At 39.9% G+C, this 27,014-nt stretch overlaps 1 protein-coding gene across 1 annotated transcript; it reads left to right on the forward strand.

The window, feature by feature from the left end:
• The first annotated feature begins 14,730 nt into the window (after positions 1 to 14,730).
• Positions 14,731 to 26,974, forward strand: LOC310986567 (monocarboxylate transporter 1-like). The gene is made up of 5 exons (XM_083972520.1): positions 14,731 to 15,128; positions 21,863 to 22,132; positions 24,946 to 25,089; positions 25,262 to 26,035; positions 26,164 to 26,974. Exons 2-5 carry the CDS (start codon positions 21,916 to 21,918, stop codon positions 26,397 to 26,399), a joined length of 1,371 nt encoding a protein of 456 aa, XP_083828646.1. The 5' UTR covers positions 14,731 to 15,128; positions 21,863 to 21,915; the 3' UTR covers positions 26,400 to 26,974.
• The last annotated feature ends 40 nt before the right edge of the window (positions 26,975 to 27,014 follow it).

Genomic DNA, 27,014 nt, shown 5'->3' on the forward strand with positions numbered 1-27,014 from the left:
TCGGGTCTATTTCCGGAATGGACAATGAGAGCGACGTAATTTTTTTTTTAATGAAAGCGGGACACTTCAGCCTTTACAACGATCCCATCTGTGTGTGTCTGTGGCTCCGGACGCCGAGCAGTCAAGCGGCTGTCCAATAGGGACCCGTGCTGTCACATGACGGGCTGTGAGCGGCGGTCACATGATCATTTAAACATGGCTGCTGTATTGCCGGCTGTTGCCGGCTACGAGCGCTACCGTCTTTGCTATCAGCTATCAGGAAACCTCCCGTGTGCGTGAATGTCTGTGTGAACCTCATGTAACACCAGGGCTGCACCGTGGCTCTCTGTGAGGTTGCCGGTGCAGTGTGGAGAAGTGGCTTGTTGCCGCGAGCAGCATGCAGAGCTCGGTGAGCAGAGCTCGGCAAGCAGGCGCTTCTCCGCACAACACCGGCTCTCCACACACAAGATGACTTTTGATTGAAACGGCCACCGAAGTCGGCCCCGATAATCGTAAATATTGAACATGTTTAATACTTACGATTATCGGCGCCGAACGTTTTCCGAGCCGATTGTCGGGGGAATTTTGACTCTTAACACACCACACACTACAAGAGAATCTTATAAGATAATCTTAAGACCTTAAGATAATCGGGCGGTGTCTGTCCGTGGTCGGAAGGGGGAAAATCGGGGCAAAATCAGCCCGATTATCTTTATGTGTGTGGCAGGCTTAAGGCGGGAGTAAAGGGTTGTATGTACCTGTCATGGAAGCAGATGTATGATATGCAAATTCAATCGTATTAGAGGTCTCTCCACTTCCTCGGAACTTTGTTTAGCCCATGTTTGTCCTGGAATTTTTATTCAGTGAAAAGAAGGAAATCATTACATATTGCATGCTACCACTCTTAAGCTAGACAGAACAAGTGCGCACAGATTTCACGTAAAACTGGTGCATTTGATACTGGAGTGTCTTGATGCATTCAGGGTTTTAATTAAATTCATATGCTGACCGCTGCAGTCTAGGATAAAAAGAGTGGGCTCCTCAAATAAAGTGCAACATGGGAATTTATTGAATATACAGGTTTTATATCAAAAGAATTACACCGACATGTACAAGGAAAGGAGAATCACGTAAATAACTGTGTCATCCTCCCTAAATAGTCGACAAACCTGATTTCAGAAAGAGACCAAGGTAACGCTCTGGCTGCATAATCCATTATTTTACTCGAGCATACACAGCATTTTTATTTTATTTTATGTGCCTCCATGGGGAAGAAGCTGCATCCTAAATTCCTCTACACACCTCGGTACATTAATGAAAGTGCAAGTGCTGATGGTTTTTATTTGCAGCATGGACGCTCAAGGTCTCTCGAGCTGTTGAAAACCATGCATACCTGCGCCACACTCTGATGCCCTGTGTCTAACCATGTGAGTGGAAAGTGCAGCTACTTTGCATGGAGCAATTCTAAGTCAATTTTCCCAACTTCCTCAAGCGGAAAATGAGCAGAGCACAGATAAGGTGTGAAAGTGCATTGTCGACTGTGTAGTATATCTGCTTTATGATGGCATACAGTGAAAATCCTGTAGACTATCAGCAGGGAACCAACTGTAACTCAAATCATATTGCATAAATATTCTCCCATGGTCTCTCCACGGTAATGTGCCCAGCTCATCCGACCATTTCTGACTGTGATTCTATTTTGTTATGCTTTCATTAGGTGTTAGCCATTATATATTCTTCACTCCTCAAGCTGACAAAGCTATATAGTTGTGGATTCATGGATAAATGGATTTACTAAACCTGGGATAAATGCCTGTGATGCAGCCATGGCATTGCAAAGACACTAATGAATGCCGTTAAAACCAACACAACTAGAATGAATGAGTCATTGACCCAAGCAGTCACACAATGATGCGATTTGAATTATAATACGATAGAAAATGTATAAAACTGTGCAGCACTTGGATAGACACTTCAGCACTAAAATAGCTTCAGAAAGATGTTCCAATCTATTATATTTTCATAACCTCACTATCAACAGGGCTGAAGTGTTATAATATTGGTGGGGTGGCTTGGTGGTGCCTTGAAATTTTGCATAGGTGCTCATGGTACCCTGACCTTTCATCTACTGTTTCTGTTTTTATGTTTTAATCCCATGTCATGACAATTTCTCTTGAAACATGGTGTCAAGTTTATTTCACTAGAGAAATAACTGGAGAGTCTATGTTGGAGCTTGACTCTAGTGGTCATTTGAAGAAGTGCAGTTTTTGGTTCCTTAGTATTGACTTAAAGCAGAAGTAAGCGGAATGTTTGTGTTAATATAAGTCTTATGCTGCGTTCACATGGAGTCCGGTAAACGGCAGACAGCATGCTGGACTCCATGTTAGTGGACTAGAGGACGACGGTAAAACTTGGGGGAGCATGGCAAAAAATACCGTGGACGGCAATGGCAAATGGCAATGCCGTCCCGAGTTCAAATATTTTAACTTTTGCCGTCTGCCGCGACGGTAAACTCAACCGAACGTGACGTGTGAATACGAGTATGTTGACGTTGCCATAGCAACATGTTGACGCGTCTTGCCATTGTGCCGTGCCGTCCGACAGTTTGTTTGTTTTTACCGTTCCGTCCAGCGGCATTTGCCGTTTACCGTCTGCCATTTACCGGACTCCATGTAAACGCAGCATTAAATAGTTATATCTTCAGACGGCAACCACTTATCTAGAGTGTTTGGTCCAATCCTGTATCCTACAACCTTTATCCAATGAGGAGAGAGAACGGCATAAAGGGGCGGTCCTCTCTGTGTGTGCAGCCAAGGGATGCGCGTGAATGTGGTGACGTAGGGACGAGGGCGGGGACTGCTAACTCCATCCGCTGACAGGAAGTTAGCCGAAACGACTGGATCGCTTACTTCTGCTTTAAGTTTCCAGCCTCAGAGGTTGCTGGTTGGTTGTAATTTGTGTTGAGCATTAATTACTGTTTGTGAGCTAAACCAAACAAAGATGATGAATATGGTAAGGTAAACATCAAAGTGACGGTAGCACTTAGCTCAAAGCACTGCTGTGCCTAACTACAGTCGCACACTTGGGTTGCAGACCGTTGGGTCAGAGGCAGGTCTCCTTTGATCTGCTACAGTAGCTGCGTCCCACCACCACTGGAGGGATCAGGAGGAGGGAGGCATGAGCTGATCTCCATCAGTGCAGGCTGTTACAGATTTTTAGCTGCTTTGCTTTTTCAATTCAAGAAATGGATCCCTGCCTCCTGAGTGCTGTGACAGCCACCGACACCAAACCAGTGTTATCATTTAGTAGTTAATAACACTGTTGCATTATGGGAATGAATTTAACAGAATAGAAATAGTCACAAATCAATTTCCCAGACTATAATTACTGTCTACCTTTGGACACCGCTGTATGTTTTTAGAAGAAAATGAACAATAAGGAGACTCAAATATAGTTTATTTCAATGTCAGTCTATAGATTATACAGTGGGGGAAAATAAGTATTTGATCCCCTGCTGATTTTGTAAGTTTGCTCCTTCACAAAGAAATGGATGGTCTATAGTTTTTATAGTAAGTTTATTTTAGCAGAAAGAGACAGAATATCATCAAAACATCCAGAAATAATATCATCATACTACTGTATAAAGGTTCTAAATCCATTCATTCATTTTATCAAGTGAAATAAGGTGTTCCTGGACCAGGGGATCTGTTGGAGGATGAGAAACCAGAACCTATTTTAAGGAGGAGCTACTTACTTTGCTGTATGGTTTAATGGGGCCTCACTGTGCCCGACCACTCATATAAAACATGTAGTGTTGTGTGTAATAGAGAGTACAGATAAACATTGAATAGAGTAACAAATATTAAAATTACATTTAATGTGGAACTTTAAAACCGGTGTTGGCCTCACTTAGTTTTGCATTTGATCATCAACACAGTGCAAAATAACCTTTGTCCACAAGGTGTCCTCAGTCATTAATGTATTATTTAAGTTTATGAGTCCAGTACTGTGCTTTACAAAGAGGAAGTTATTTTATGAACATCTTGGCTTTGGCACAAAAGTCCATACAGTTTGAAACTGTTTGCCTGTGAATGTCCCATATAACTCACCATCTTCATTATGCTGTCTTGCCACTCTGTAAAAACTGCAGAGCATCTGAACCAGGCTCAGTCTGCTGGCCACGCAGGGGGGGGGAGATAATGAAGGGGAATTCAAATGTTGTGCTGGAGTTATGTGCTCATTGCAGCTTCGACCGTAGCTGGGGCCCGAGCCAAAGAGTCTCACGCTGTAACAGTGCTCTTGTCTCTCAAATTTTATCACTCAATAGACCTGCCATCTGGCCAGTCTCAGAGGTGCAAAGAGACAGTGATCCAAAATAGAAGCAGTAATAGAAAAGGTCAGACACAGAGTAAAGGCATCTGTAAAATTACTCTCTCTTGGCATCACACCGTAACAAAGTGACAGATTTAGTGCAGATCTTTGATGTCTTCTCTATACCGAGAAGGAATATGCTGTGGTCACAGATGAGGATATATTCATTTTTATCACCGGTAATAATAATAACATTAATGCCTGTATCCTCTGGATAATAACCTGTTCCATGTCCTTGATATGTAAAATAATTGAAGGGAACATTGTGTAATTGCCTCTTAAAGGAGGTTTGAGTTGGACCCCAGCCAGAGCGACAAGGCCACAAATAGCTGCAGATAAATCTGCTGATGCATGTTTTCCTGCATCACAAATCCTCATGATTATGCCACTCTTCTGTGTTTTATGTGAATGATTTGCCGGGGCTTGATCAGTGGCTCAGTCATTCAAAAATGTATCTATCCTAACCTCTCCCCATGAAGGCACGCGCAGGCTTTGAAAACTCTGATCTATGGTACTGCAGCAGGAATTGACCCTCATCGGATAAACCGCTCCAAATTGCCTCCCTGATATATAGCTGGCCCTTGTTACCGCTCTCCCCTCTGTCAATTTTCCCTTCCCCTCAAGGTCAGCTCTCCGTGCTGTTGGACAAAGTAGCAGAACAGCTCTCTTGTTATTGCCTGCCTACCTCACATCCAGCTCTCCGGCCCCGCTGTCTCCACCCCTCCGCCCCCAGTGGTCCAATCACATTTCAAATACGTTAATGACTACAACCACCTTCCCACAGCACCACGGGGGTTAGAGGGGAAAGAACATGTTGACAACACAAAATGGCTCCAAATCAAGGGAATACAAGGTTTCAGAATAAGGAATACTATTAAAGCCCTAAAGACATCCAGTTATCTCCAGAATGCAGTGAGAAAAAAAACACATTAAATCGATCAGTTGCTGTTAAGATCCAAAAAGGCTGCCAACAATGATTATTTCCATTACTGATCAATTGTTCAATCTCATTTTTCTCAGTTTTTACCAGCTGCTTATTTGTTTCAGGTTGAATAGTCTGCAGCCAAAGTGACACAGCAGGTTGTTCATCAGCACTTTCCAAAATGCCTGCTGCACTGCTGTTACAGAGGTTCAGGCAACAAAAACTATTTGGCTCCAGAGACAGATAATGGTCAAAAAACAATATTGACGGACACTCTGTGCACTCGGCCATCCACTGTAGCGTGACCACCTCCCTATGAGATTATACACTGTCATAACATCGTGGTACTGTTGTGCCACCTTCGCCTCTGACACACTACACCACCACCACTCACAAAGAAATCCTCAAAGGAAGATTTGTGTTGTTTTCCTTGGTTAACTTGTATTTTTTATTCAAAGAGACTTTGACACATCAGACAAAACATACACTACGGTATGGTAAATATATCTCTCATCCACAATTGTAGGCTTCTGTTTTGATGTTAACATCAAGAGCGCAAACATGAAGAAACCAATTAGATAAAGAAAAAAGAACAAGAGACAAGATGACAGGAAGAAAACAAAGATTAATATTGGAGGTATTTCATTCCTTTGTACTTTATCCCAGAATTTCCACTTCGGAAAAATCCACAGACAGACTAAAGCGTTAGAATTTATGATTGGGCCTACAGAAAAAAATATTGGTTGATTGCTCAATCAACAGAAAATGAAACGGCTGCTGCTCTAAAATGATTTCTCAGGGGAGGGTTCCCTTGTAGTTGGGAGTGTTTGACTAAACAAATAATGGTGTTGTTTTTCCACTGAGGGCAGTGTCCACTATGGCCTTTTGTTCACTTTAAAAGAGAATCTATGTATCTTTGTAGATGATGGCTACAAGTCAAGGTCAGGGTCCTCACATCATTTCCTAAAATGCCTGTTCATCAAACAATGGGACCCCTGTGATGACGGAACATTCCCCACCATAGGTGCGTTATCTGTTTACACAGGAATCTACTCCACACAGTGTTTGATGTGTGACAAGTCTCCACCAGGCTGTATGAAGAAAGACATGTTAGATACAGTTTTTTAACTTATCTTCATTTTTTCCCCCCCAGTAGACAAATATGTGCTTTGTGCAGCGTGTGTGTTAAATTTAGATTAGATTTTTTTTTTTTTGATTATCTTAATCTGTAATGATCCCCGTAGGAAAATGATGCCGTTGGTGCAGCAGGAAACCAGTTATAGATAAGACTGGAGCAAGAACAGAGAATATGGAAGATAATACAGCAAAACAAGAAAAGAAAATACTAAAGATAATAAAACGCTACTACCTGAATAAAGACACAAATGTTGCAGATGTAGATAAGAAAATAACTATTGCATTTGACAAAATTAGATATTAACAACTATAGAAATGTTTCCATAAGAAAAACTCCCTCTTGTGTTTATATACTGTATGCATGGGGAAAAAAAGAAAACATAAATAAACCTGCAGACTTGTGCTGCTGGAGGTTTTCCTTGACACAGATAATTGCATTTTATAATACATAAACGCATTTGATTTCATTCAGGCAAGTCTGTACTGCAAGCTATTCATATTATCTTTCTCTCAGGTGACATTTTGCTGTTGGAGGGAAATTGCTTCAAAATGTAAACATTTGAAAAAAATAAATAGATTTTTTTTTTAAAAGCAACTTTCCTGAGATTCAAAGTTTGATCTGGACTGCGGGAATAGTTTAGGAAGGAACCTCACTATATACTGTAAGGTTTGTATAATTTAGGGATTTGGCTTGTGTCACAGGATCTTCCTCAGTAGATGGAGCTGTTCTGATTCCCATTTTTCTGTGCGTCTGATAAGCTGCTACATACACTACTCCATACATTTTCACCATTGGTTTTACACTACTCTGAAAAAGAAACATAGAAACGCATCCATAAAGGAGTTGAGCTGCAAGCTAGCAAGCATTGAAAATAAAGCTTAGATTTATAATTCAATTCAAAGTATCATAATTCTATGAGGAGGTGTGTGTGTGTTTTGGTGAGGAACAATGAATGTAAACAGAAACGTTTTCTGTCTATAACATGAAAGAAGTGCATTGTCTTACAGTGTTTTAAGACGGAAGTATCCTAATACACGGAACACACCAGCTCCTATTGATGGTGCAGAGAAATTTCGCAAGTAGGGGCAAGTGAACATAGAGAGAGAGTAGAGGAGGAGAAAAACAAGCTCAGGGTTGCTCCTACACGGTGCCCTCAACACAACTTATAGTGGGCTACCATTGAAGCAGGAAGTATTGTGTGGCCAGATGCCTGTCACCACAAAGAAGTGCTTGACTTGCTGCTCCATAAGAGAAAATACTGTGCGTGTGCGTGTGTGCCTGTGTGTGTGTGTGTGTGTGTGATGGAAGGGGAAGGGGCTTGTAAACAAACAGAGGATCAAAACAAAGCTTGTGTGGCCGAGGTTATTTATCAGGAAACTCTCAAGTTGTGGTTTCCGATCCTTTCACTGACCACTTTGTGCGGCGCCCACCAGTGTGTATCACTGCGTACCATGTGTGCCTCAAAATCTGGACGATAACATTGAAATGTGCTCTGACATGTAACAATGCATTCAAACACCCGCTCCTTTGAAGAAGAAAAAATATCCTTTGTAATTTCATAAAATGCAAGTGTGATGCAGGCACAGACCTGTACACTGGTCTGTGTGTTCACATTAGGATGCACAGTCACCCTTGTGTTTAGCCACGCAACACGGTACAAATTAGAGAGATTAAATTGTGTAATGGCATTACTGCACTCAGGTGTATCTAGAAAATAACTTAGTGTTGTAGCTGCTGTAATCATTATCCAGGATGCACCCCGCTGAATGTAGACACAGCTGGCACTTATGATACATGATCAGGTTAATTTTTTTTAAATCGCCATGGCTGCCAGGTTTTTAATCTTAACATGAAATTTAAAGTCAACTATGAATAATTTGGACTCATACCAGTACCAGTAAATTCACTGTGAAGAATGCAAACAGAAGCAGTTTTTCTCAACTTGGTCGTTTTCTCTCAGTTGTGGCCGTCACGTTACAGGAAGCAGTACGAGCCCCCCTACAGCTTTCCAAACAATCTAAACTTGTTTTTATTTTGGTCTGAGGCCTGAGCCCCACACCCTCACCCTCCCACCCCGCTCATTCACACACAACTCACTGGAAGACTACTAATTGTTATACTTTACAAACAAAAAGTATATCACATAAGAGAAAGAAAATATACAATAGATAATATATGATAAACTACAATGAATCGGTGCTGGAGAGGTTAGAAACCCTGGGAGGGCTTAGCGAGAACCTCACCATTAAAATAAATAAGTAAAATCCAATGTATCTTATCAGAATAAAATAACAAATGAATTAATGAGAGAAAAAAATACAGAATTAAAACAAAAGCAAAATCAGTAATTAAGCAATGAATCAAGAGATAAATTGAAATGAATCAAGAGAATAACTTATAAAAAAAAGAAAGAAAAGAAAAAGTATTAAGACAATCCCATAGAGTACAGATGATCTTTTAATTTCCTTTTATAAACGGGTAGGGAGGGAGAGCTGTTTGTCAGGTGAATATACTGTACTTGTTCCATAAAGTTACACCTTTGATGGAAAACTGTGCTCTAGTGGTACGACAGTGGAATATGCTTAGATTGCAGAGTTGTTCTGGAGTGAATGTTTGAGTTATTTTGAAAATATATAATAGGCTATCTACAGTATATATAATATAATATAATATAATATAATATAATATAATATAATATAATATAATATAATAAAATATAATATAATATTTTTATAGTTTGTATGCTTCATGGAGTGTTATTTAAACTTAAATATCGTTATATCATTGCCTGACCCGCAGTATGTTGACAATAAAGCTACTGCTAGGAAGCACAGATTTAGAAGTATCACCCAACCTTGCTTTTTAGCTCATTGTTTCAGGTTTTCAGCCTGTGACTTTACTGTTTTGTTTGACTCTTACCTCTCTTCGTGTGAGGATGCAACTGTTTTCAGTGATAAACCTACATCTATGCAACAGTGCATCACTGTCAATGAGGCAAAGTTAGTGAAGATAGTGGAGCATTTAGCAGTTAAAGAGCTTTTTCCCATAGGGACCAGAGACGGAGATTAAAAAACACAGTATATATTGAACTTGCATTCAAGTTCGCCAGAAATCTCCTGCATTATTGCTGGTTTAAATTGTACATAAATCATTCATGATTTTATTAGGCTCCCCACACACACGCTCTCATTGTCTTTCAGCCAAAAGTAAAAGTAGAAACAGGCAGTCGCTATTTTTGTCCACAAGTGTCCCCAGTGTCTACGTACAAGAGGATGCAGCCCATTTTCTTTAATCAGGAAGTAGCGCAACGTGTAAACAACACCTGACAAAGTAATCAGTGCTAACTTTTGGTACTTGGTGGCGTTCAATCAATTGGTACTTAAGTAAGTATTGAAGCTCGATTCACAGCCACAGCTCCATGTATGAGTCTTGTTTGGCTCTCCAGAGAAAAAACAGACCATGCTTCTGGGATCCAAAAAGTGCGTTGTATCCCCCGTGTGATAAGTGTGTTGCCTGAAGTCTCAAGGATCCAATGAGAGCTTTATATCCTTTAGTAAGCCATTCAACAGACTAATGTCCCCTGAACTGCTTTTACTGAGCAATTTATGCATTGCTGTTGAAGCCAGCGTGAGACATGCTCTCAGTCACTCGGTGTCTCTGGCCTCGCTCCACAGGAGAAAATGTCTGCCAAAGCTGGCTTGCCTTGTCTGTCCTGAGAGGACCAGAGACAAACACACAAAGGGTTTCTGTGTGATTGAGCGGGAGGTGCGGTGCGGGCCCTTTTTACACATTGTACCAGGTGAACATTCTCCTGTCTGTGCCGCCACTAAATGAAATAGATGTTTTCCTGCTTTTATGTGTGAGCTAATTGGCTTTTGCAACACTTTGCCATCACTCTGACCCTTTTGAAGATCATGCTCTCTCTCTCACAGTTCAGCTAGCCAGGATTTTCTCCACTTCCATCTGCAGCAAAAGTTAATTGCCACTGACTTTTGACCTGTGAGTGTCAATTCTATGGGCCACAGTGCCATTACTGTTCATCCAGTCAAGACGTCAGCTGGGGGTGGTGCAATGTTTACCCAAGTCCTGGCGGCACTGCTCATACTGTTATTGTAAACTTGGTGATGCTCTAATTATATATAATATGATATTTGAGTAAATAGTAGAAGTAGCCTACATCACTGTATAGCATCTGAAAACATGGTAAATCACTCACAGTAATCAACAAAGAACACTGGATGTGTTGAGTGAGAATTTGTGGCGCTCTTACCACAGCTTATTATATAGTACAGAAGCTGTGTTTCCCATAACTGAGCCTATCAATTTTAATCCCTCTGTCAATGCCATAAGGTCCTTCACAGCAGCAGTTCCCAGCTACTGAGCTGCAGACCACTACTCAGCCCTGAGTATTTGGTGGTAGAGAAAATACCATGATTCATAAAGAAAAAGCTGAATCATAACTCTCTAACATAACAGTCTAGTTACATGTGGTCATCGTCGTCACTTACATACTTGAAATGTTGAAATGTTGCGTCCTCCAAGATAAACTCCAGACCAAATGCTTGTCAGTTGATTGAATCTGAAGTATCTAAGCCACCACAAACACACAGTCACACACACACACACTTTTCCAGGGCTTCACCTCTTGCTTCTGACAATTTCTGTTACTTTCCTGAGCCAACAATTTGACAATCTTGCTCACTTGGCGCAGCAGGTGTACAGGGGTAAAACAGCAAACAGAGCTTAAACTCCTCTCTCAAACACTGCTTTTCATTGTTTACGCAACTATTTCTGTTGATTTTTTGCTGCACACACACAGCTGCAACAGTTCAAACACCATCAACAAAAAACATGACCATTATTTACCACATACTAACCACCATCATCGCATCTTCTCCCTGTCTTTTACGACTGTCTTTTGAGCCCAGCTCTGGGTGTGTAGGTGAACTGTAACAAACACTGATGTAAGTGTGTCTTTTGAAAATGAAGAAGTAACGTGCCTGACGTTCTGCAATCCTAATGGCCTTTTTGCAAGGATATTGTCACATGTACAGATAAGAATAAGATCTGAATTTGAAAAATGTATCCAATGATTCACATAATTCCATTATGGAGCATCACTTGTATTAAAGCAGAAGTGAGTGATCCGGTCGTTTTCGCTAATGCTGCGTTCCAGGCAGGCTTTTGAAATCGTAAATTACAGCTTCAAGTCACAACTTACGACTTTGTAGCGTTCCAGGCAACCCACTCGTGTTTTTCCGACCTGTTTTACCGGTGAAAGTCACTATAACGGCCACTCGTAACTTCCGACCGGTGAACTCGTACCAGATCGAACTGGTACCACTTCACGGTCGGAAAAATACGAGTTTCCTTGAACGCACCATAACAGTCCTCGTCGCTACGTCACCACATTCACGGCGTTCCTTGGCTGCACACACAGCCCTGCATGCCGTTCTCTCTCCTCATTGGATAAAAACTGTAGGATACGATAAATGTTTTCTCTTCGGCTCAGAGCAGAGCAGAGGGACTGAGAGACCCGTGTTTCAGTCCAAACACTCTATGTAAGTGATTGCTGTCGGAAGATATAACTATTTAAGACTTATATATCACTCACTTCTGCTTTAAGCTTAAACTTCATATGTACAGTCAAACAATAACTCCGTCAAGCAGAGCAAAAAAAAAAAAAAAAACTCCATCTAAATCAGACAAAAACATTAATCAGATCAACAAGACATAAAAAAGAGGGTTATTAGTAAATAACTGTGGATATTAACCCTTTGATGCACAATCTAAAGTGATCTGACTGAGTTGTGCTCTTTGCAAAAAATGTATTTCATAGTATTGCAGGTATTCCTCAATGAACTTGTTTTTGATCATAATACATCCTTATTTTATTTTATATTCTATTGTGGTCAACAGCTAGAATATGTCAACAGCTAGCTGGTTTTATTATGGGGGAGTGTTTCAATGCTATGTCTCTGAAATCAATGTATTTTATCATTCTTTTTCGCACACATAATCATATTAACTTGTTTTTTTACCTAAAGAAACATGTGATGACTCATTAAAGATAATTGTGCATACATGTGCAACATACGGATGTATTCAGAGCATCACCTATATTGGGCCTAACCTAAATAATGAACCAGAAACACATAGAAAATTCTACCACCCTCCTCATCCCTCCTCCAATCCCACCCAGGACTGCACCAAGAACAGGTCCCACCTGCCAGAAGAGAAATCAAGAGTTGCCAAAATCTGCAATTTTTTCCTGAATAGTACAACATATTCTTTCACCAGTTTCCACCAGTACCAAGAGCCAAAGTTTCAATGATGGGACTTCTTTCTTTTACTAAGCCAATAGAATAACCTTTTTTTTGGGTCAAGTATCTCCACATGGAGATATGAATTCAGGACATCAGTAGCTCCCAGTGCACTTTTACGTTCACCATTACATTGACACACAACAAGCTAAACTCAGAGAAACAAACATGAACAAATATTTGTCATTAAGCAGTGTATGAAAGTGTACGCTGCTCATACTGAGATGTGGCGTGGTTGTTTTTTACATGAATGCTTTTAGAGACCCTGCTGCCTGATTACTAGACACCTACCCCTTACTAAGCATGGCCCCCCTGCATGGTCAGAAACCTTTCTGGTTCCTGTGCTCATACAATAGGATTAGAACAATTAACTCCCAGGGCAGCGCGAGGTCTGACACGTAGGCCACAGACACCCAGACATCATGGGATGGGATAGGAGAGGGGATGATGTCATAGTTCCTGAGTCGTTGATTTGGGGTTTGGCTCTCTCAGAGTGATTACACCGATAAAGCAGGAATGTACGTACACCTCCGCCGGTAGGCTGCATGACCCGCAAGTGTTATTTCTTCAGAGGGATTTCATAGGAGGACAAAGATAGAAACAGCAAGGCTCAGGCTGTACAAACCCTGGCAGCTCACACAAAAGATACAATCAGAGAAACAAGAGAGAGGCGTGCTGCAGTGATGTGGTTTAATCTGACAGCGAAACTGGAGTCCTCTCCAGCTTTAAAGCACAAATGTCACAGTAACTCAAGAAGTCAACAACTGTATTGCCCCTGAACTTCAGATATAGAATGCAGGTCAAGCTCCGTCTTTATTAGACTTGCCTTGGAGTAGTTTAACCTATTTATCTATTATTGTGCCTGACTTTGTGAAGTCTCTAGTCTAGCAGAAACCTGCAGTATAATTGACCAAAGTTATCACAAGTCTTCCTCCTGTGAGCCGTGAATGTCTGCACCAGACTTCATGGCAATCCATCCAGGAGTTGTTGAGATAAAAATGTTAAACTCATGGTGGTAGTGAAAAGTCAGGGGATCACCAGAGTCGTTAGATTAAATTGGTTTGGAATCATAACTGTCTAAAGACATTTTTGTGCCAGTTGATCTTGAAGATATGACATCTCATTTTTGAATAAGTGAAATATTTGACCTGGTGGTGGCACCACTCAGAGAATCCACAAAGTCATTATATTTGTGTAAAGAGTGTAAATATCTTTGATCCTTAGTACCATCTAATCCATCCAGTAGCTGTTGAGATGTTTAAGTCTGAACAGTGATGGTGGACTCTGCATGTCTCCAATGTTGCTAAAAAAATAAGGAAGGCGCATAGGGGTGTAGAGTTGTATTCATGTTTCTATAAACTGTACATGTGCGTGTGAGTGTTTGAGTGAGTGTGTATCTGCAAATATGAAAGCTTTTTTTCCCCAAAAAAATCCATTTCCATTCTTCACACTTGTATAAAAATGCAAGCCCAGGAGAAAACAATGAATCGTAGGTGTTGCTTTATTACATCCTCCGTTTGAGAAGCAATAAAAGTTCTTATTGCTGTGAAGAAATGAGAGGAACAGCATAAAACAGCGTAACAAAGAGAAATAATGTATCAAGCATGTCAAGAATTTGAAGGCACTTTGCAAGTACACACTGTTTCAATAACCTCCTGTACTCAGACCTTTCCTGTCCCAAGCCCATACACAGAATCATTTATAGCTCCTCGGGGAGTTTAGGAGAAAGGCTCAACTGGGACTGACCCCTGAAGGCTTCAAAAATCTTTCCTCCAGGTTGTTGAAGTAGACAATGCCTGTTGTCTAAAGCAAACCGGATTTCTTATAGCTGCAACTTCAATATTCAATTGAATAACACAGATAAATCAGCCAATACAGGATATCAGCATCCCAGAAAGCATCTTATCTCTTAGAGTGCAGATATTATTTGATATCCTTTTAGGTCACTCATACTTAAGGGCCTAGGAGTGAAACTGTAACCCTGTGGCTCTCAGCACATGACAGAGGGGTGGAGAAAGTATTGTAGGGGCACGGCACTAAGCCTCCCACAGCCAATAAGAACTTGCCTGACCTCACCATTTAGCTCCATAGTGTCCAGATCGTCCAGCAGTTTGATCCTGGCACTGAATGAACTCAACTTTTCAACTTTGCTTTAGTCACGGGGAACAGATGAGGTCTGAAGCGGAGGGGCCACTAGCAACGTCTGGACTGTCACAGTGGATATAGACCCACAGATCACTTCTGGAGTATCTGTGAAACATAAGCAGTGATTTTTCTTTTATTTCATGCATATTGAGTGGCTCTATTCAGTGATGTCAGCTGTGTGTTAACGTGCCTCAGAAACCATCGTTTATCTGCAGAGCTCATCTGGCCTTGTTCGAGAGCTCCTGCCAAGGTAAGATGCTTGACAAAGATACTATTCACATTCAACATTTGCCAGACATCACTTTAAAACTAATTGCCTGCACAAGCCATGCTGGATGTTCATGAAAGATGTATTGCTTTTTCAGTACTTATTATGTGAGTGTGCAATTTCCCTGAGCAAATATTTAACACAGTATTTGAATCTATAATTAATCAGACAAATTCACCAGATCTTGTAAGTGGTATTAGCAACCTGAGGTCATGAGAGGCTCAGAGCAGAATGGAAACACTTTTGCCAGAAGCAGGAAAAAAAAAGAAAAAATTATGTAAAATATAAGCTACGTAGTTTGGTATGTTGTGAGAATTTAACCAATATTTTAATAGAAATAGGAATACATTTAAGAAGGATTGTTTTCTAGAAAACCTGTGTAGATGGGACCCTTGAACGCAGCATACCTGTCCAGCTGTTTAGCCCCCCTCTTCTAATGTTCATCAAGTCCAACAACGGCCAAACAAACCCAGGTCCTTGATGGTGACCCACATTAGTCAAATTCATTCTGAGGAAGATTCAGCCTTTATACTTTATGCATTGACTTTAAATCCAATTGTCCCTATACTGAGCCCACCCTGCTACTGCTGCTGTGTGTGTGGCCGTCAAGTGGCACTTTGAGGCCGCCCACTTGGACCATTTTTATTTAGACCTGTACAGTGTCAGTCAGAGGTGAGGGTCAGCGTTGTCCACTTATGTCATTCTCCTACTTGGTTTCAGAGAATCAGCTCTGCACTTTTCATTTGATATTTTTCACACCATCTTCGAGCCAAGCAATCAATCCTTACTATGAAATTATGTGTTATATTCATTACTTATGTACTTCTGTCATTTTATCTGGAGTCCTGTCTGTCTTAACCGGTTCGTGCATTCATCATCTAATGTCACCCACTGAATTTTTCAGCCTGTAAAATACTGTCAACGATGTCTGTGCTGCCAGTACAGTACAGTACATTTCCCCAGCATACTGTCCTATTTGAGAGGCCACCTTGTGGATGTGTGGTGACTATTTTAGGATAATGAAACTCTTTCAACTGACCTTACTCATAACTGTGCACACCTTTTGAATTTGTGCAAACATTTTGAAAGTGGAATTGGTGAAAGTGAAATCCAGAGTATTCACCTTCTATTGATCAAACGTGGCAACAGGTCCATAACTGTGTCCTGCAAATACCACGTTTACCATACACACGTAGTCTACATTTAACAACACTGCAATCAATTAAAAGTACCTACTGTTAAAAAAAAAAAAAAAAAAAAAAAAGTTCCTCTAGTCTTCAAGAAGGATGAATTCCAAATATCAGACAGGATAAAAACAATAAAAGCTAAAGCCACATTAATTAGGCGAATGAGGTCTCCAGCCTATAGACACTGGTGATTTGTAAGACCTAATGCCGCACTGCAGCCACTGTCTGGGCTGCACTGATTATGGTACTACAGCAGAAGAGACAAATCTAACCAGTCTAATAAAGTTGAATACAAACATTACATTGCATGAAAATCTTAAGTTTAAACTCCAAGCAAAGTTAAAACAGCGATAATAAAACTAGACTGAACACATGAAAAAAGTTGACTGACAAAATAAATGATTGTAGTTCAGTGTAGGAAATACACACCTCGTTTTCTGAGATCTACAAGAATAGTGTGTCTGCGGCGTCAGTGGAATTAGCACTGGGACACTGCTAAGAAATCGCTTACATACCATCCCATAATGATAAATTAACTGTTGCTGTATGTTGTAATTTTTAACTTAAATAGAGTCAGACCGCTTGTTTTTTCCAGTCTATAAATGCTAGGCTAGGTTAACTAGACAGCCCTGTATCACAGAGATTAGTACTGATCTTATTTTCTCAATATAGTAAACGTCCCTATCTGTTGGTTTAAATGAAAACTCCAAAATACATAAAATGATTACATAATCCTGTCAGTTGTTACGTGATGTGCTGTCTCAAAAATCACTATTGTTTAGGTATGTTCCTCCAATATGCCTTTAACCATCACCATGACAGCCCATTGTTGCTGATATTTTTACCTTTCTTTACTCGTACACCTTACCATCAGCCATTTCGACCCCCTTAATTCACATCGCTGATAAATTCAATGTAGAAAACACACATCACGCATCTTCAGACTGTTCTACACAAACGATCCACATATTTTTGATTAATGGAAAATTGAGCGTACAGTGCATCAAAATGTTTGACTATAAACGGTATTGTAGAGTAGACATACTGTATACTTGCAAATTCTTGCGAAACACATTTTCAAACTTCATTTAAAAAAGGACAACATTTTGTCAATGGTAGATGGAAAATATTTGGAAAATATCAGAATTTTATCTGAAAAACTGAATTTTTTACAGCATTTTTTTTTTGTTTCGCTCTAATGCAAACAATAGGAGTCAATGCAAAAATGGCATTTTAAACATAGGTTTTTAATTTATGGAGCCAATAAATCATTGTTAAAATCACATTTCCAACATCTCCATGCTGTCTAGATGCAATTTGTGTATTTTCGGACAGCTGTTTGAAATCTGCCTTTACACACTGCTGTCTGGTGTCTGACTGACTTAGTCAATTTGTGAAGCTACATGTGACATTGCCCCTTGCCAATTATGGATGGTTGTTGGTGTTGAAAATTGTGAGTTCAAGCCTCAGCTTGTGCACATTTCCATATGAGAAATCTATCCAAACTTTTCACAAAGGTCCAATCCCATGCCCGATGTCCTCAACTGGAAACACAAGACAATAGTCCTGATGGTGGTGCTACAGCAAGACCATTAAATTTCAAAACTTCAGATCAACCATATGTGCTACAAGCTTTGGAACTTTCACTTTCAAATTGCCTAATTTTGCCTAAAATTGGCCGGCCCGACCATTGCTGTGCAGCAGTTATAATTTTAACTTGTTTTACTATTTCCCATATGTAAATATATTGTTGTTGCAGCCAAGCAGGTACTATCTTATTATTCCAAGTAGTCTTACCCATAATGTCAGAATGAATTGAAAAAAAACAGACACAAATTCCTGTTTCCATTACCTATTGTATTTGTAGAATAATGCAGGAGGTAATTTTATAGCTGCGTAGCAGCAGCTAAAATCCCAGCTCAATAACAAAAGTTCTTTAACACATTAAATATTCACTACCTGCTGTACCCAAATGGCTTATCCAATAAGAGCTCTAATCCAATTCATCAACCAAATCAAGTCCACCTTGGCTGAAAAACACTATATCATCAACCAGTTGCAATCTCGGCCCTAAGCTATTGAGTAGTGTAAATTCAACCTGTATTCATGGGCTTCGATGTTCTCTGCGGATATTCTCCCCCTGTGTAAACAATACAGTAAGTTGTTTGACTCTATAGATGGACTCATATTCATCACCTTTAAAGTGAGACTGTGCAAGATTGGCAGGTGGGAGCTCAGCGAATAGGGTGAATTCAGGTATATTGGGACATCAGGTAATTTGGGACAGATAAGGAAAAACAATGCTTCCACTTGCCTTGAATGGGCTATGGCAAAGTTAAAGGTGCTGATACATTCCTTTGGATGTCTACATTAAAAGTCACATTAAATATTTTGGGTGACATCACACAGGGGTGTGTGGTCAGCATCAAACAGGACGCTGACCCCAAATATCAGGAGGTAAGCAAAACGGCATGTGCTTTTGTTGGAATTTAATATAAGGCTATTACATTTGTATGACTAATTTACTGTAGGTATGAAAGTTATATTAAGATGTGTGATGCATTGGTGCACTAAAATAAACAAACATTGGTTTGTGAGGATGTAACATTTTCTTAATTTGGACATTTTCTTGCTGTCCCAAATTACCAATAGTGGTATGGTAATTTGGGACAGCATGTTCAGGTTATTTGGGACAGTGTTTCTGGGTTTATATTGAAATATTTCAATAGTGTAGTCATATCTTACATGCTTAAAAGTGAGAAATTCTTACACATATAGGGAAAACAAGTACCTTTGTACATTTCAGAATATCAAATCAGCGGTTAATGTTGAATATGTGACGTGACGTTCAAAAATAGGTCAGATTGTTTTATCTCTTATTATGTCATGAGTTATCTTTATTTTATATATTTATATTTAACAAAATATAAAAATAAATGTATTTTTAAAAACATGCTTGCTTCTCCTGAGGTCAATAGTCTGCTCACAATATGTTTTAGGCTATTAAATCTGCTGTTTGTTGAAATAATTAGTATATTTGGTTGATTTGGTTACAAATCACGCGATTATAAACAATACACAACATAAAAATAATAGGCTATATGCCTAATATACATAAATAAGCAATCTATTCATGTCTTTTTTAATGTAATTGCAGCTCCATGCAAAATCCCATTGCACAAGCCTGTGTCCCAAATTACCAAACCTACTGTCCCAATTTACCAAACAAGTTGCGAAAAAATAGTTTTGTGTCAAAACCTTTAAAATAGAGTGCTGTGCTCTCACAAAAGAATTTTAGCACATAATTGTTTCACATAAAGAATGTAGACACCTAGAGGAATACAGACATATCTCATTTGTTGGGTTATTTATTAATCTTGATGACAAAAAATGGCTCAGAAAATGAATTTACAAAAATTGTCCCAATATACCTGAATTCACCCTACATGCAGAGAGCCATTCAAAGCAAAGCAAGGCCAGAAATTGAATCCTTAATCATAAACCATTATTGAATCAGGAAGCATAAACACTTCAGACGTGACAAGCACTTACTGCTAGTTAAAAAGATCTGAAACATGGCCATAATTGTGTAATTAATAGCTGATAAGGCTTGCACTTTCGCTGTAACAAATTTTATGCACATTGTGTCTCCCATAGTCTATTTGACATGAGCTGAGTATTTTGTCCTTAGCTTTGATGCACGCCTCTGCTCTGAACAGGGCTGTAGCAAATTTGCAATTGAAAACCTGCAGCAACAGTTCAACTGCATCTTCCCACATTCCCACCTTCATAAATGGTTTAAAATGAAGTAAAAGCCTCATAAAAAGTCTGAAAGTCAATTTGACAAACAGGCTTCTGAGCAGTACATCACAGCCTGAGTTCATTTATAACATTTTTTGAAAGTTCAAAGATGAGCATGCAGGTGTTAAGGAGATATGAAGTCACAGTCTCAGAGCAACAGAGAACATCCACACACCGCCTATTTCTTTTTTGAAACTTGTATCAATTACTTCATGTCAAAAATGTCATAAAATTCATGGATATTCATAACAAATGTAGCCTACTCTTTAAATACGCTTTTGTATTGACAAATTAGATACATGTAGTCTCCCTCAAAATCATTTCATCATTTAAATCTTCCTGTAGCACAAGAATCTGCATCAGTAGGCCTACCTCTCTACAAAGACAATGGTTTACATTTCTGAGTAAGCTGACATTTTATGTATGTTGTTACTAAGTAGTGCTGCCATGGTGAGCTACACATGTTCTCCTCCCAGCACTGAGACACAAAAATACACTTATTTTGGGAACATGGAAAACAAATTCACAGGCCCATCCGATAGATTCGCTGAAGGACTCTGCTCCAATAACCATGGTTACGGCAATGCTCTGTGTCCCTGTTGTTCTGAAACATGTCTTTGGGTTGTCATGAATGTAAATGTGCCCCTGTACTAAAATATCATCTTGTATTTTGATTAAAATAGTAATTGAAGGATGGCGACTCAGAGCTACTCAAAGAGATATGTTGAACAGGTTTACTGAGCACATAATCAAGTCTGAGCATTAGATCACAGTTTGTTACAATAGTCCCCATTTTGAGATAATATGAAATCGCTGTTGAAATCATGATCATTAATCCTTAGGCAACATTACAATGAAACCAGATAATAGAGCTGTGAAAGTTTAACACTGTAGCCTGTGAGTAAAATCAACAGATGGCATTAGATATTTAAGACCGTGTTATTCATTCAGATTGTTTCGGATCAACCAAAACAGATATTGTATAGTTTGACCTTAAATATGGTCTGTGAGCAACAACAAAACTTCAGACTACATGATGTATTCATAAAATTTCAAATAAACAGCCAACCATTAACCTGTGCAGGGCGTTTTCTGACTTCTCTAAGAGGTGAGGAGGTGTCAAAGTGCAGGAAATCTGTTTTAGATGGATTTGGATGCATTTTGTATATCTTTCCAAGTTGGCTATGCACTGTTACACAACAGATCGTTAACCCTAATAACAGCTGTTACTGTACTTCCAAATGGGGCGGGGGGCCTTCAAAACATCCCCAGGCAGCCACAGAGCCTTCAGTAATGTTAAGCCCCTCACTACCCCTAACGCCCCAATCCACCCTTCCTCAAAAATCCCATGATGCAAAGGTTCTAACAGGATTATGTGTTGCTGACATTTTACATCCATGGAGGTCACACAAAAATGTTCAAAGATGTTGATGTCAGCTGAAAATAAAACGGCAAGTTCAAGTCAAAATGGCCATAAATGAGTGCCACCTAGCAAACAGCAGATGATATGATATATTTGATACTAGATTTTATTATTTTATTTTTATTCAACTTTTTTTGTTTTACTACAATTCAAGCATTTATTAAATATTCATCTCTCAGTCAATCAACATGTTCTCCCAAGTTCTTCTGGCTCATAAATGATAAACAGGAATTTGAAAGAACCCAGAAAAGTCTCACCTGTCAACAGCTAATCAAAAATTAACTTTTTGCTTCTCTTCTGAACAGGTCCTCGTCTTAATATAAGGTCTCGAGGTTGAAGAGGAAACCTGTGAGCAAAGATGGCGCCTGCCGTCGGTGGTCCTCAAGGTTACACCCCACCTGAAGGTGGCTGGGGTTGGATGGTTGTGGCCGGAGCTTTCATCTCTATCGGCTTCTCTTATGCATTTGCGAAGTCCATCACAGTCTTCTTTAAAGAGATTGAGGCGATCTTCAATGTGACCAGCAGTGAGGTGTCCTGGATCTCCTCCATCATGTTAGCATGCATGTACGGCGGAGGTGAGCTACAATCTAGAATGCATCATGTCAAGAGGATTTATGGATTGAATCAGTTTCTGGCTCTTATCACATTTGTAAAATGTTTATTCTTGCCTTGTTCAGTTAAAGGGACAACGAGGAGTTTTGGAAAAGCGAAGCATTTTCACACTACATTTATGAGCCTCCGCGCGCACCGTAAAATTCTTTTGACCGGCGCAAGACAGACTCGTGTTTTCATTCATCAAGAATTAAAGTCAGAGGTTCAAAGAGGTTCACATACCGTCCTAGTTCCGACCATAAACGGCGATTCAGCTGCGTTATTCTCATGACTCGTTGCGAAACCGAAAGTAAAAAACGCTGGTCGGCTCGACCAGCATCTCCGCCACCACTAATAATAACAAAATAACGATAGAGACAGAACGATATATTTATCGAAAATGGGCCCATTAACAAGTGTGGGTAGCGGAGATTCATCCACATTAACGTGAGACTTTTTTATAACCGAATAGAAACTCCTCGTTGTCCCTTTAAAGCATTTAGCTCTAGTAAAGATATGTGCAGTGCAGCCTGTTAGCCTTGGTTTGTCCTCAAAGATACCGTAGATTTGAAGAACTACTGTGTAGTTCATCTTAAATCAATTGTTTCATACTGAACACTGTTGCTCCTGTACTGAAGTGTTTATAGGAGTGGAATACAAGATGTCTCTGAAGCACATGAATGGTTTTTAGCCCTGTGTGCCCCCCTGATTGTTTTCCCCTGCGCTTTGGGAGTGAAAGACCACCAGGGGTTTGGTTGTGTTCCTGCATTGATGAAATGACTGAGACACTGGGTGATGTCACACAGGTCTGGGCAGCCAACAGATGATAGGCCTCTATTCTTGCGCGTGATATTCAAGACGGAGCGAACAGAGTTCAAAGCAGTTCTTCCCGTCCCTCAAGACCATCCACGCTGAAATCAAAACACTGCACTCCTCTTAGCTCTAATGTGTGATAAACTGTAAAAATGATGACACAGGCATCTTTTTCTAATCTCAGACAACTTCCAAGAAAGTTGCTTTAGTGTGCCAGAGTGATGTGAGATGGGAACTGTAACACCACATAGAAACAGGTTATATCAAATCCTCTATTCTGCCATGAGTCGTAAATTTATTTGCAGGGTATAGAAGCAAGCAAATAAAAGTGGACAAAAGTATTTTCTTTTCAGGCTGGCACTGCATCTACAGCATAGTGGTAAACATTTTACATCAGAAATTACATTCATAATATATTTTTGCTACATGCAGTATATTCTGCACAAGCAGATACGATTTCATAAATCTACTGTTCACCAACTGCTTGTAAAAAAGCAAGCAAAACATTACACCTAAGTTAAGTCCTCATTACTGTACAAAGGAAGTACCGTGTCCCCTGTAAAGTAATCAATGCTGCTTATTGTTGAGCATTACATTCCCTATAAGGCGCACAATGGCATGCTAGCTGTAGAAGATGCAGCTACTGTGCGATTTGTATAGTGTTATGTAATATGTATAATTAGAGTTAATAATGACTGTACAATGTGTGGGTTTACCACCTTTTGTTCCTGGCTGTAAAGGTGACACACACCTCTCCTAACAAGCTGTGAGCTACTGTGGACTGTTAAAGTTCAGGTTTGACATGAAAGCAAATGATTAGATGTAAACATACACAGATGCACAGATGAATAGATGGTAGGTGAAAGTGATGAAAAAGTGTTGTGGGTAGACGACAGCTGACTGTGTCTCTGTCTGTGCATTAGACATTCTGAGCACATCGGCAGGGGGAGTTCATTAACAACCTACTGTTGCGTACCTCTGTACTCCTTCAATTTTTGATTCATTACATTCATAATATTCTACATTGGTTTGTCTCCAACCTTTTTTATCCTACGCAACTCTCCCTGCAACGGGCGGAAGGAAAGAACTCATTGTTAGTGTGGAGACTCCCTGTATTACAATTTAAAAACCCTTTGTCTTGCAGCGTGCCGGCAAATGAGTCTGGACAACCTCTAAACAAAAACTGTCAGTTTCTATTTAGCTTCATTGGATAGTACAGAGATTTGGCAGGGAGGCAGAAGTGTCTTCCATGTGGATCCTCATACTCATTTAGGCCAGTTGTTATAAACCATGGATGGAGATGGTGTTTTGCAACCTGAACCCTCCCTGCATTTTAGGCATTTGTTTACAAATACATAGTGATTTTCTTGAATTGATGTTGAATCCAAGGTGCATACATATTAATAAGTTGATTTACTATTGCCTGATTCAGTCTGATTCACTATTTCTTTGGAACCAGTGTACAAGGTGCCACAACTGCACAAAAAAAGACCTGCAGAAAAGAAGATTTCAGTTGTTATATTAACCCCCACCCTTCACTCCACAACACACATGCACATGCACACACAATACGACCACAACCCTCTTGTCTAAACTGAGAGTCCATTTAAAAAGAATTCAAACAAACTATTCCTCTGTCAACTTTTATGAATCTCTGAACCAAATAAATGATTATTTAATTACAGCTTTCATGCTTTTTCTGACAGATCACATTATTAATGGCATGAGAACACATCTACTGCAGTGCAGCACTGACAAAAATGATTGCAGAAGTTGTTGGAATTTGCTGGGCCACAGCTGTGGCACCAGAGCCCTCTGGTGGTTGAATATACAAATGTACATTGATGAATTAACAGAAATCACCATCCCTGAGCTTTTTTTTTTTTTTTTTTTTTTTTTTACTGTATGTCTGTATCTGCTGCTGCATTGTTTTTTTGTTTGTTTTTGTTTTTGTTTTATTTTTTTGTTTTGTTTTGTTTTTCAGGTCCTATCAGCAGCATCCTGGTTAACAAGTATGGGAGTCGTCCTGTTATGATGGCAGGAGGATGCCTGTCTGGATTGGGCCTTATAGCTGCGTCTTTCTGCAATTCTGTTAAAGCACTGTACTTTTGTATTGGTGTGGTGGGAGGTACCTAATTTTAACTTTCTGTATTCTTAAATTTGGTCACGACTCATCTATTTGTTTTCCTGTGCACCATTGCTATCTTATGTTCTTAGAAAACAAAAACACAAAGAAATAATTTCTTATTTTTTTTGCTCATACAACATTAACGCAATTATTTTTGAATTGATTAATTTAGGTTTGGGATTAAGCTTCAACCTGAACCCCGCCCTCACCATGATTGGAAAGTACTTCTACAAGAGGCGACCCATTGCCAATGGAATTGCCATGGCTGGCAGCCCCGTCTTTCTTTCCACCCTGGCTCCTTTAAACACGTGGCTCTATGACCGTTTTGGCTGGAGAGGGAGTTTCCTGATACTCGGTGGCCTGCTCTTCAATTGCTGTGTAGCTGGTTCTCTGATGCGGCCCATAGGGCCAAAACCCAAACCTGTCGAGAGGACCACAGAGAGGAGGACAGTGTCGCAGACCATTAACAGCTTCATTGACCTCTCCTTGTTCAAGCACCGTGGCTTTATGCTGTATATCTTTGGTAATGTTATCATGTTTTTCGGTCTCTTTGCACCACTTGTGTTCCTCAGCAATTTTGCAAAGAGCAGAGATATCCCAAAGGAAAAGGCAGCCTTCTTATTGTCTGTGCTTGCTTTTGTTGACATGGTTGCCCGGCCTTCTATGGGCATTGTGGCGAACACCAAATGGGTGCGGCCCAGAATACAGTACTTCTTCGCTGCCTCTGTGCTGTACAATGGTGTGTGCCACATTTTTGCTCCCAGGTCCATGGACTACAAAGGCTTTGTTATTTATGCCATGTTCTTTGGGTTTGCATTTGGCTGGCTGAGCTCAGTGCTTTTTGAGACCTTAATGGACCTGGTGGGTGCTCAGCGTTTCTCTAGTGCCGTTGGGCTGGTCACTATTGTGGAGTGTGGTCCTGTATTGCTGGGGCCCCCTTTGCTCGGTGAGTAAACTTCCAAGTTGATCATCAACACTATTAATTTAGCTATGTATGCGTTGTTAACCACAGTGGAAAGATGATAGTGAAGGATGGTTAATAATTCTGACATGTGACTCTTTTTGTTTTCACAGGGAAGTTCAAGGACATCTATCATGATTACAAGTACACATACCAGGGCTGTGGGATCCTCCTCGTCGTGTCCAGTGTCATCCTGTTTATAGGGATGGGACTTAACTATCGACTGCTGGCCAAAGAGAAAAAAGAGGAGGAGCGGAGGGCCAGGGTGGGAGGCAGAGAACAGAAGTCCAACAGGGACAACGCTGCCAAGGAGGTGGCAGAGGCTAGGTCCACAGAAGACACGGTCTAAAATTCTGTAGGACTATGTTGAGACCCATTTTGGTTCTTATTTTGGTTTTCTGTGAGGTGTATGTTTAAGAAAAACATGCTTGTGTGAAACAGTACAGATAAACATTTGCCTGTCTTATTCATGTGCCTCGGGTGGGTCTGTTCCACAATGCACTGTTTTTAAAGCCTTGTTTGCAATTCAATGTAAAATATTAACACATCTATTAAAGCCCTTTAAACTCTAATGATCAATCCACATAAAATACCTCTAACATTCTTATAGGGACTGTGTTTGGTAAACTATGCAAGTTTGGTTAGTCTTTAATGTCACTATAAAATATATTAGGGTAATGTGTTTTTTTTCTCTCACATGGTATTACTAAACCTCTTCTGTAACTGCACCACAACACATTACATGTAGTATAGCCTACTAGTTTTCTAAAACATGCCTTGAGGTAATGGATGTTATTTTTCACCTGGGAACATGTGCAGCACAGGGTTTTATTTCGTAAGAGACTGCATTCAAACAATCTCTGTGAAAGTAGGCTACTTAATCATAGTATTTACTTCCTTTACTTATCGCACAACCTCTCAACACATTTATAATATTTTGTTGTTTATTTGTTCATGTGGACCT

This window comes from Trachurus trachurus, assembly GCF_905171665.1.
Source record: "Trachurus trachurus genome assembly, chromosome: 5".
In the NCBI taxonomy this organism is placed as follows: Eukaryota; Metazoa; Chordata; class Actinopteri; order Carangiformes; family Carangidae; genus Trachurus; species Trachurus trachurus.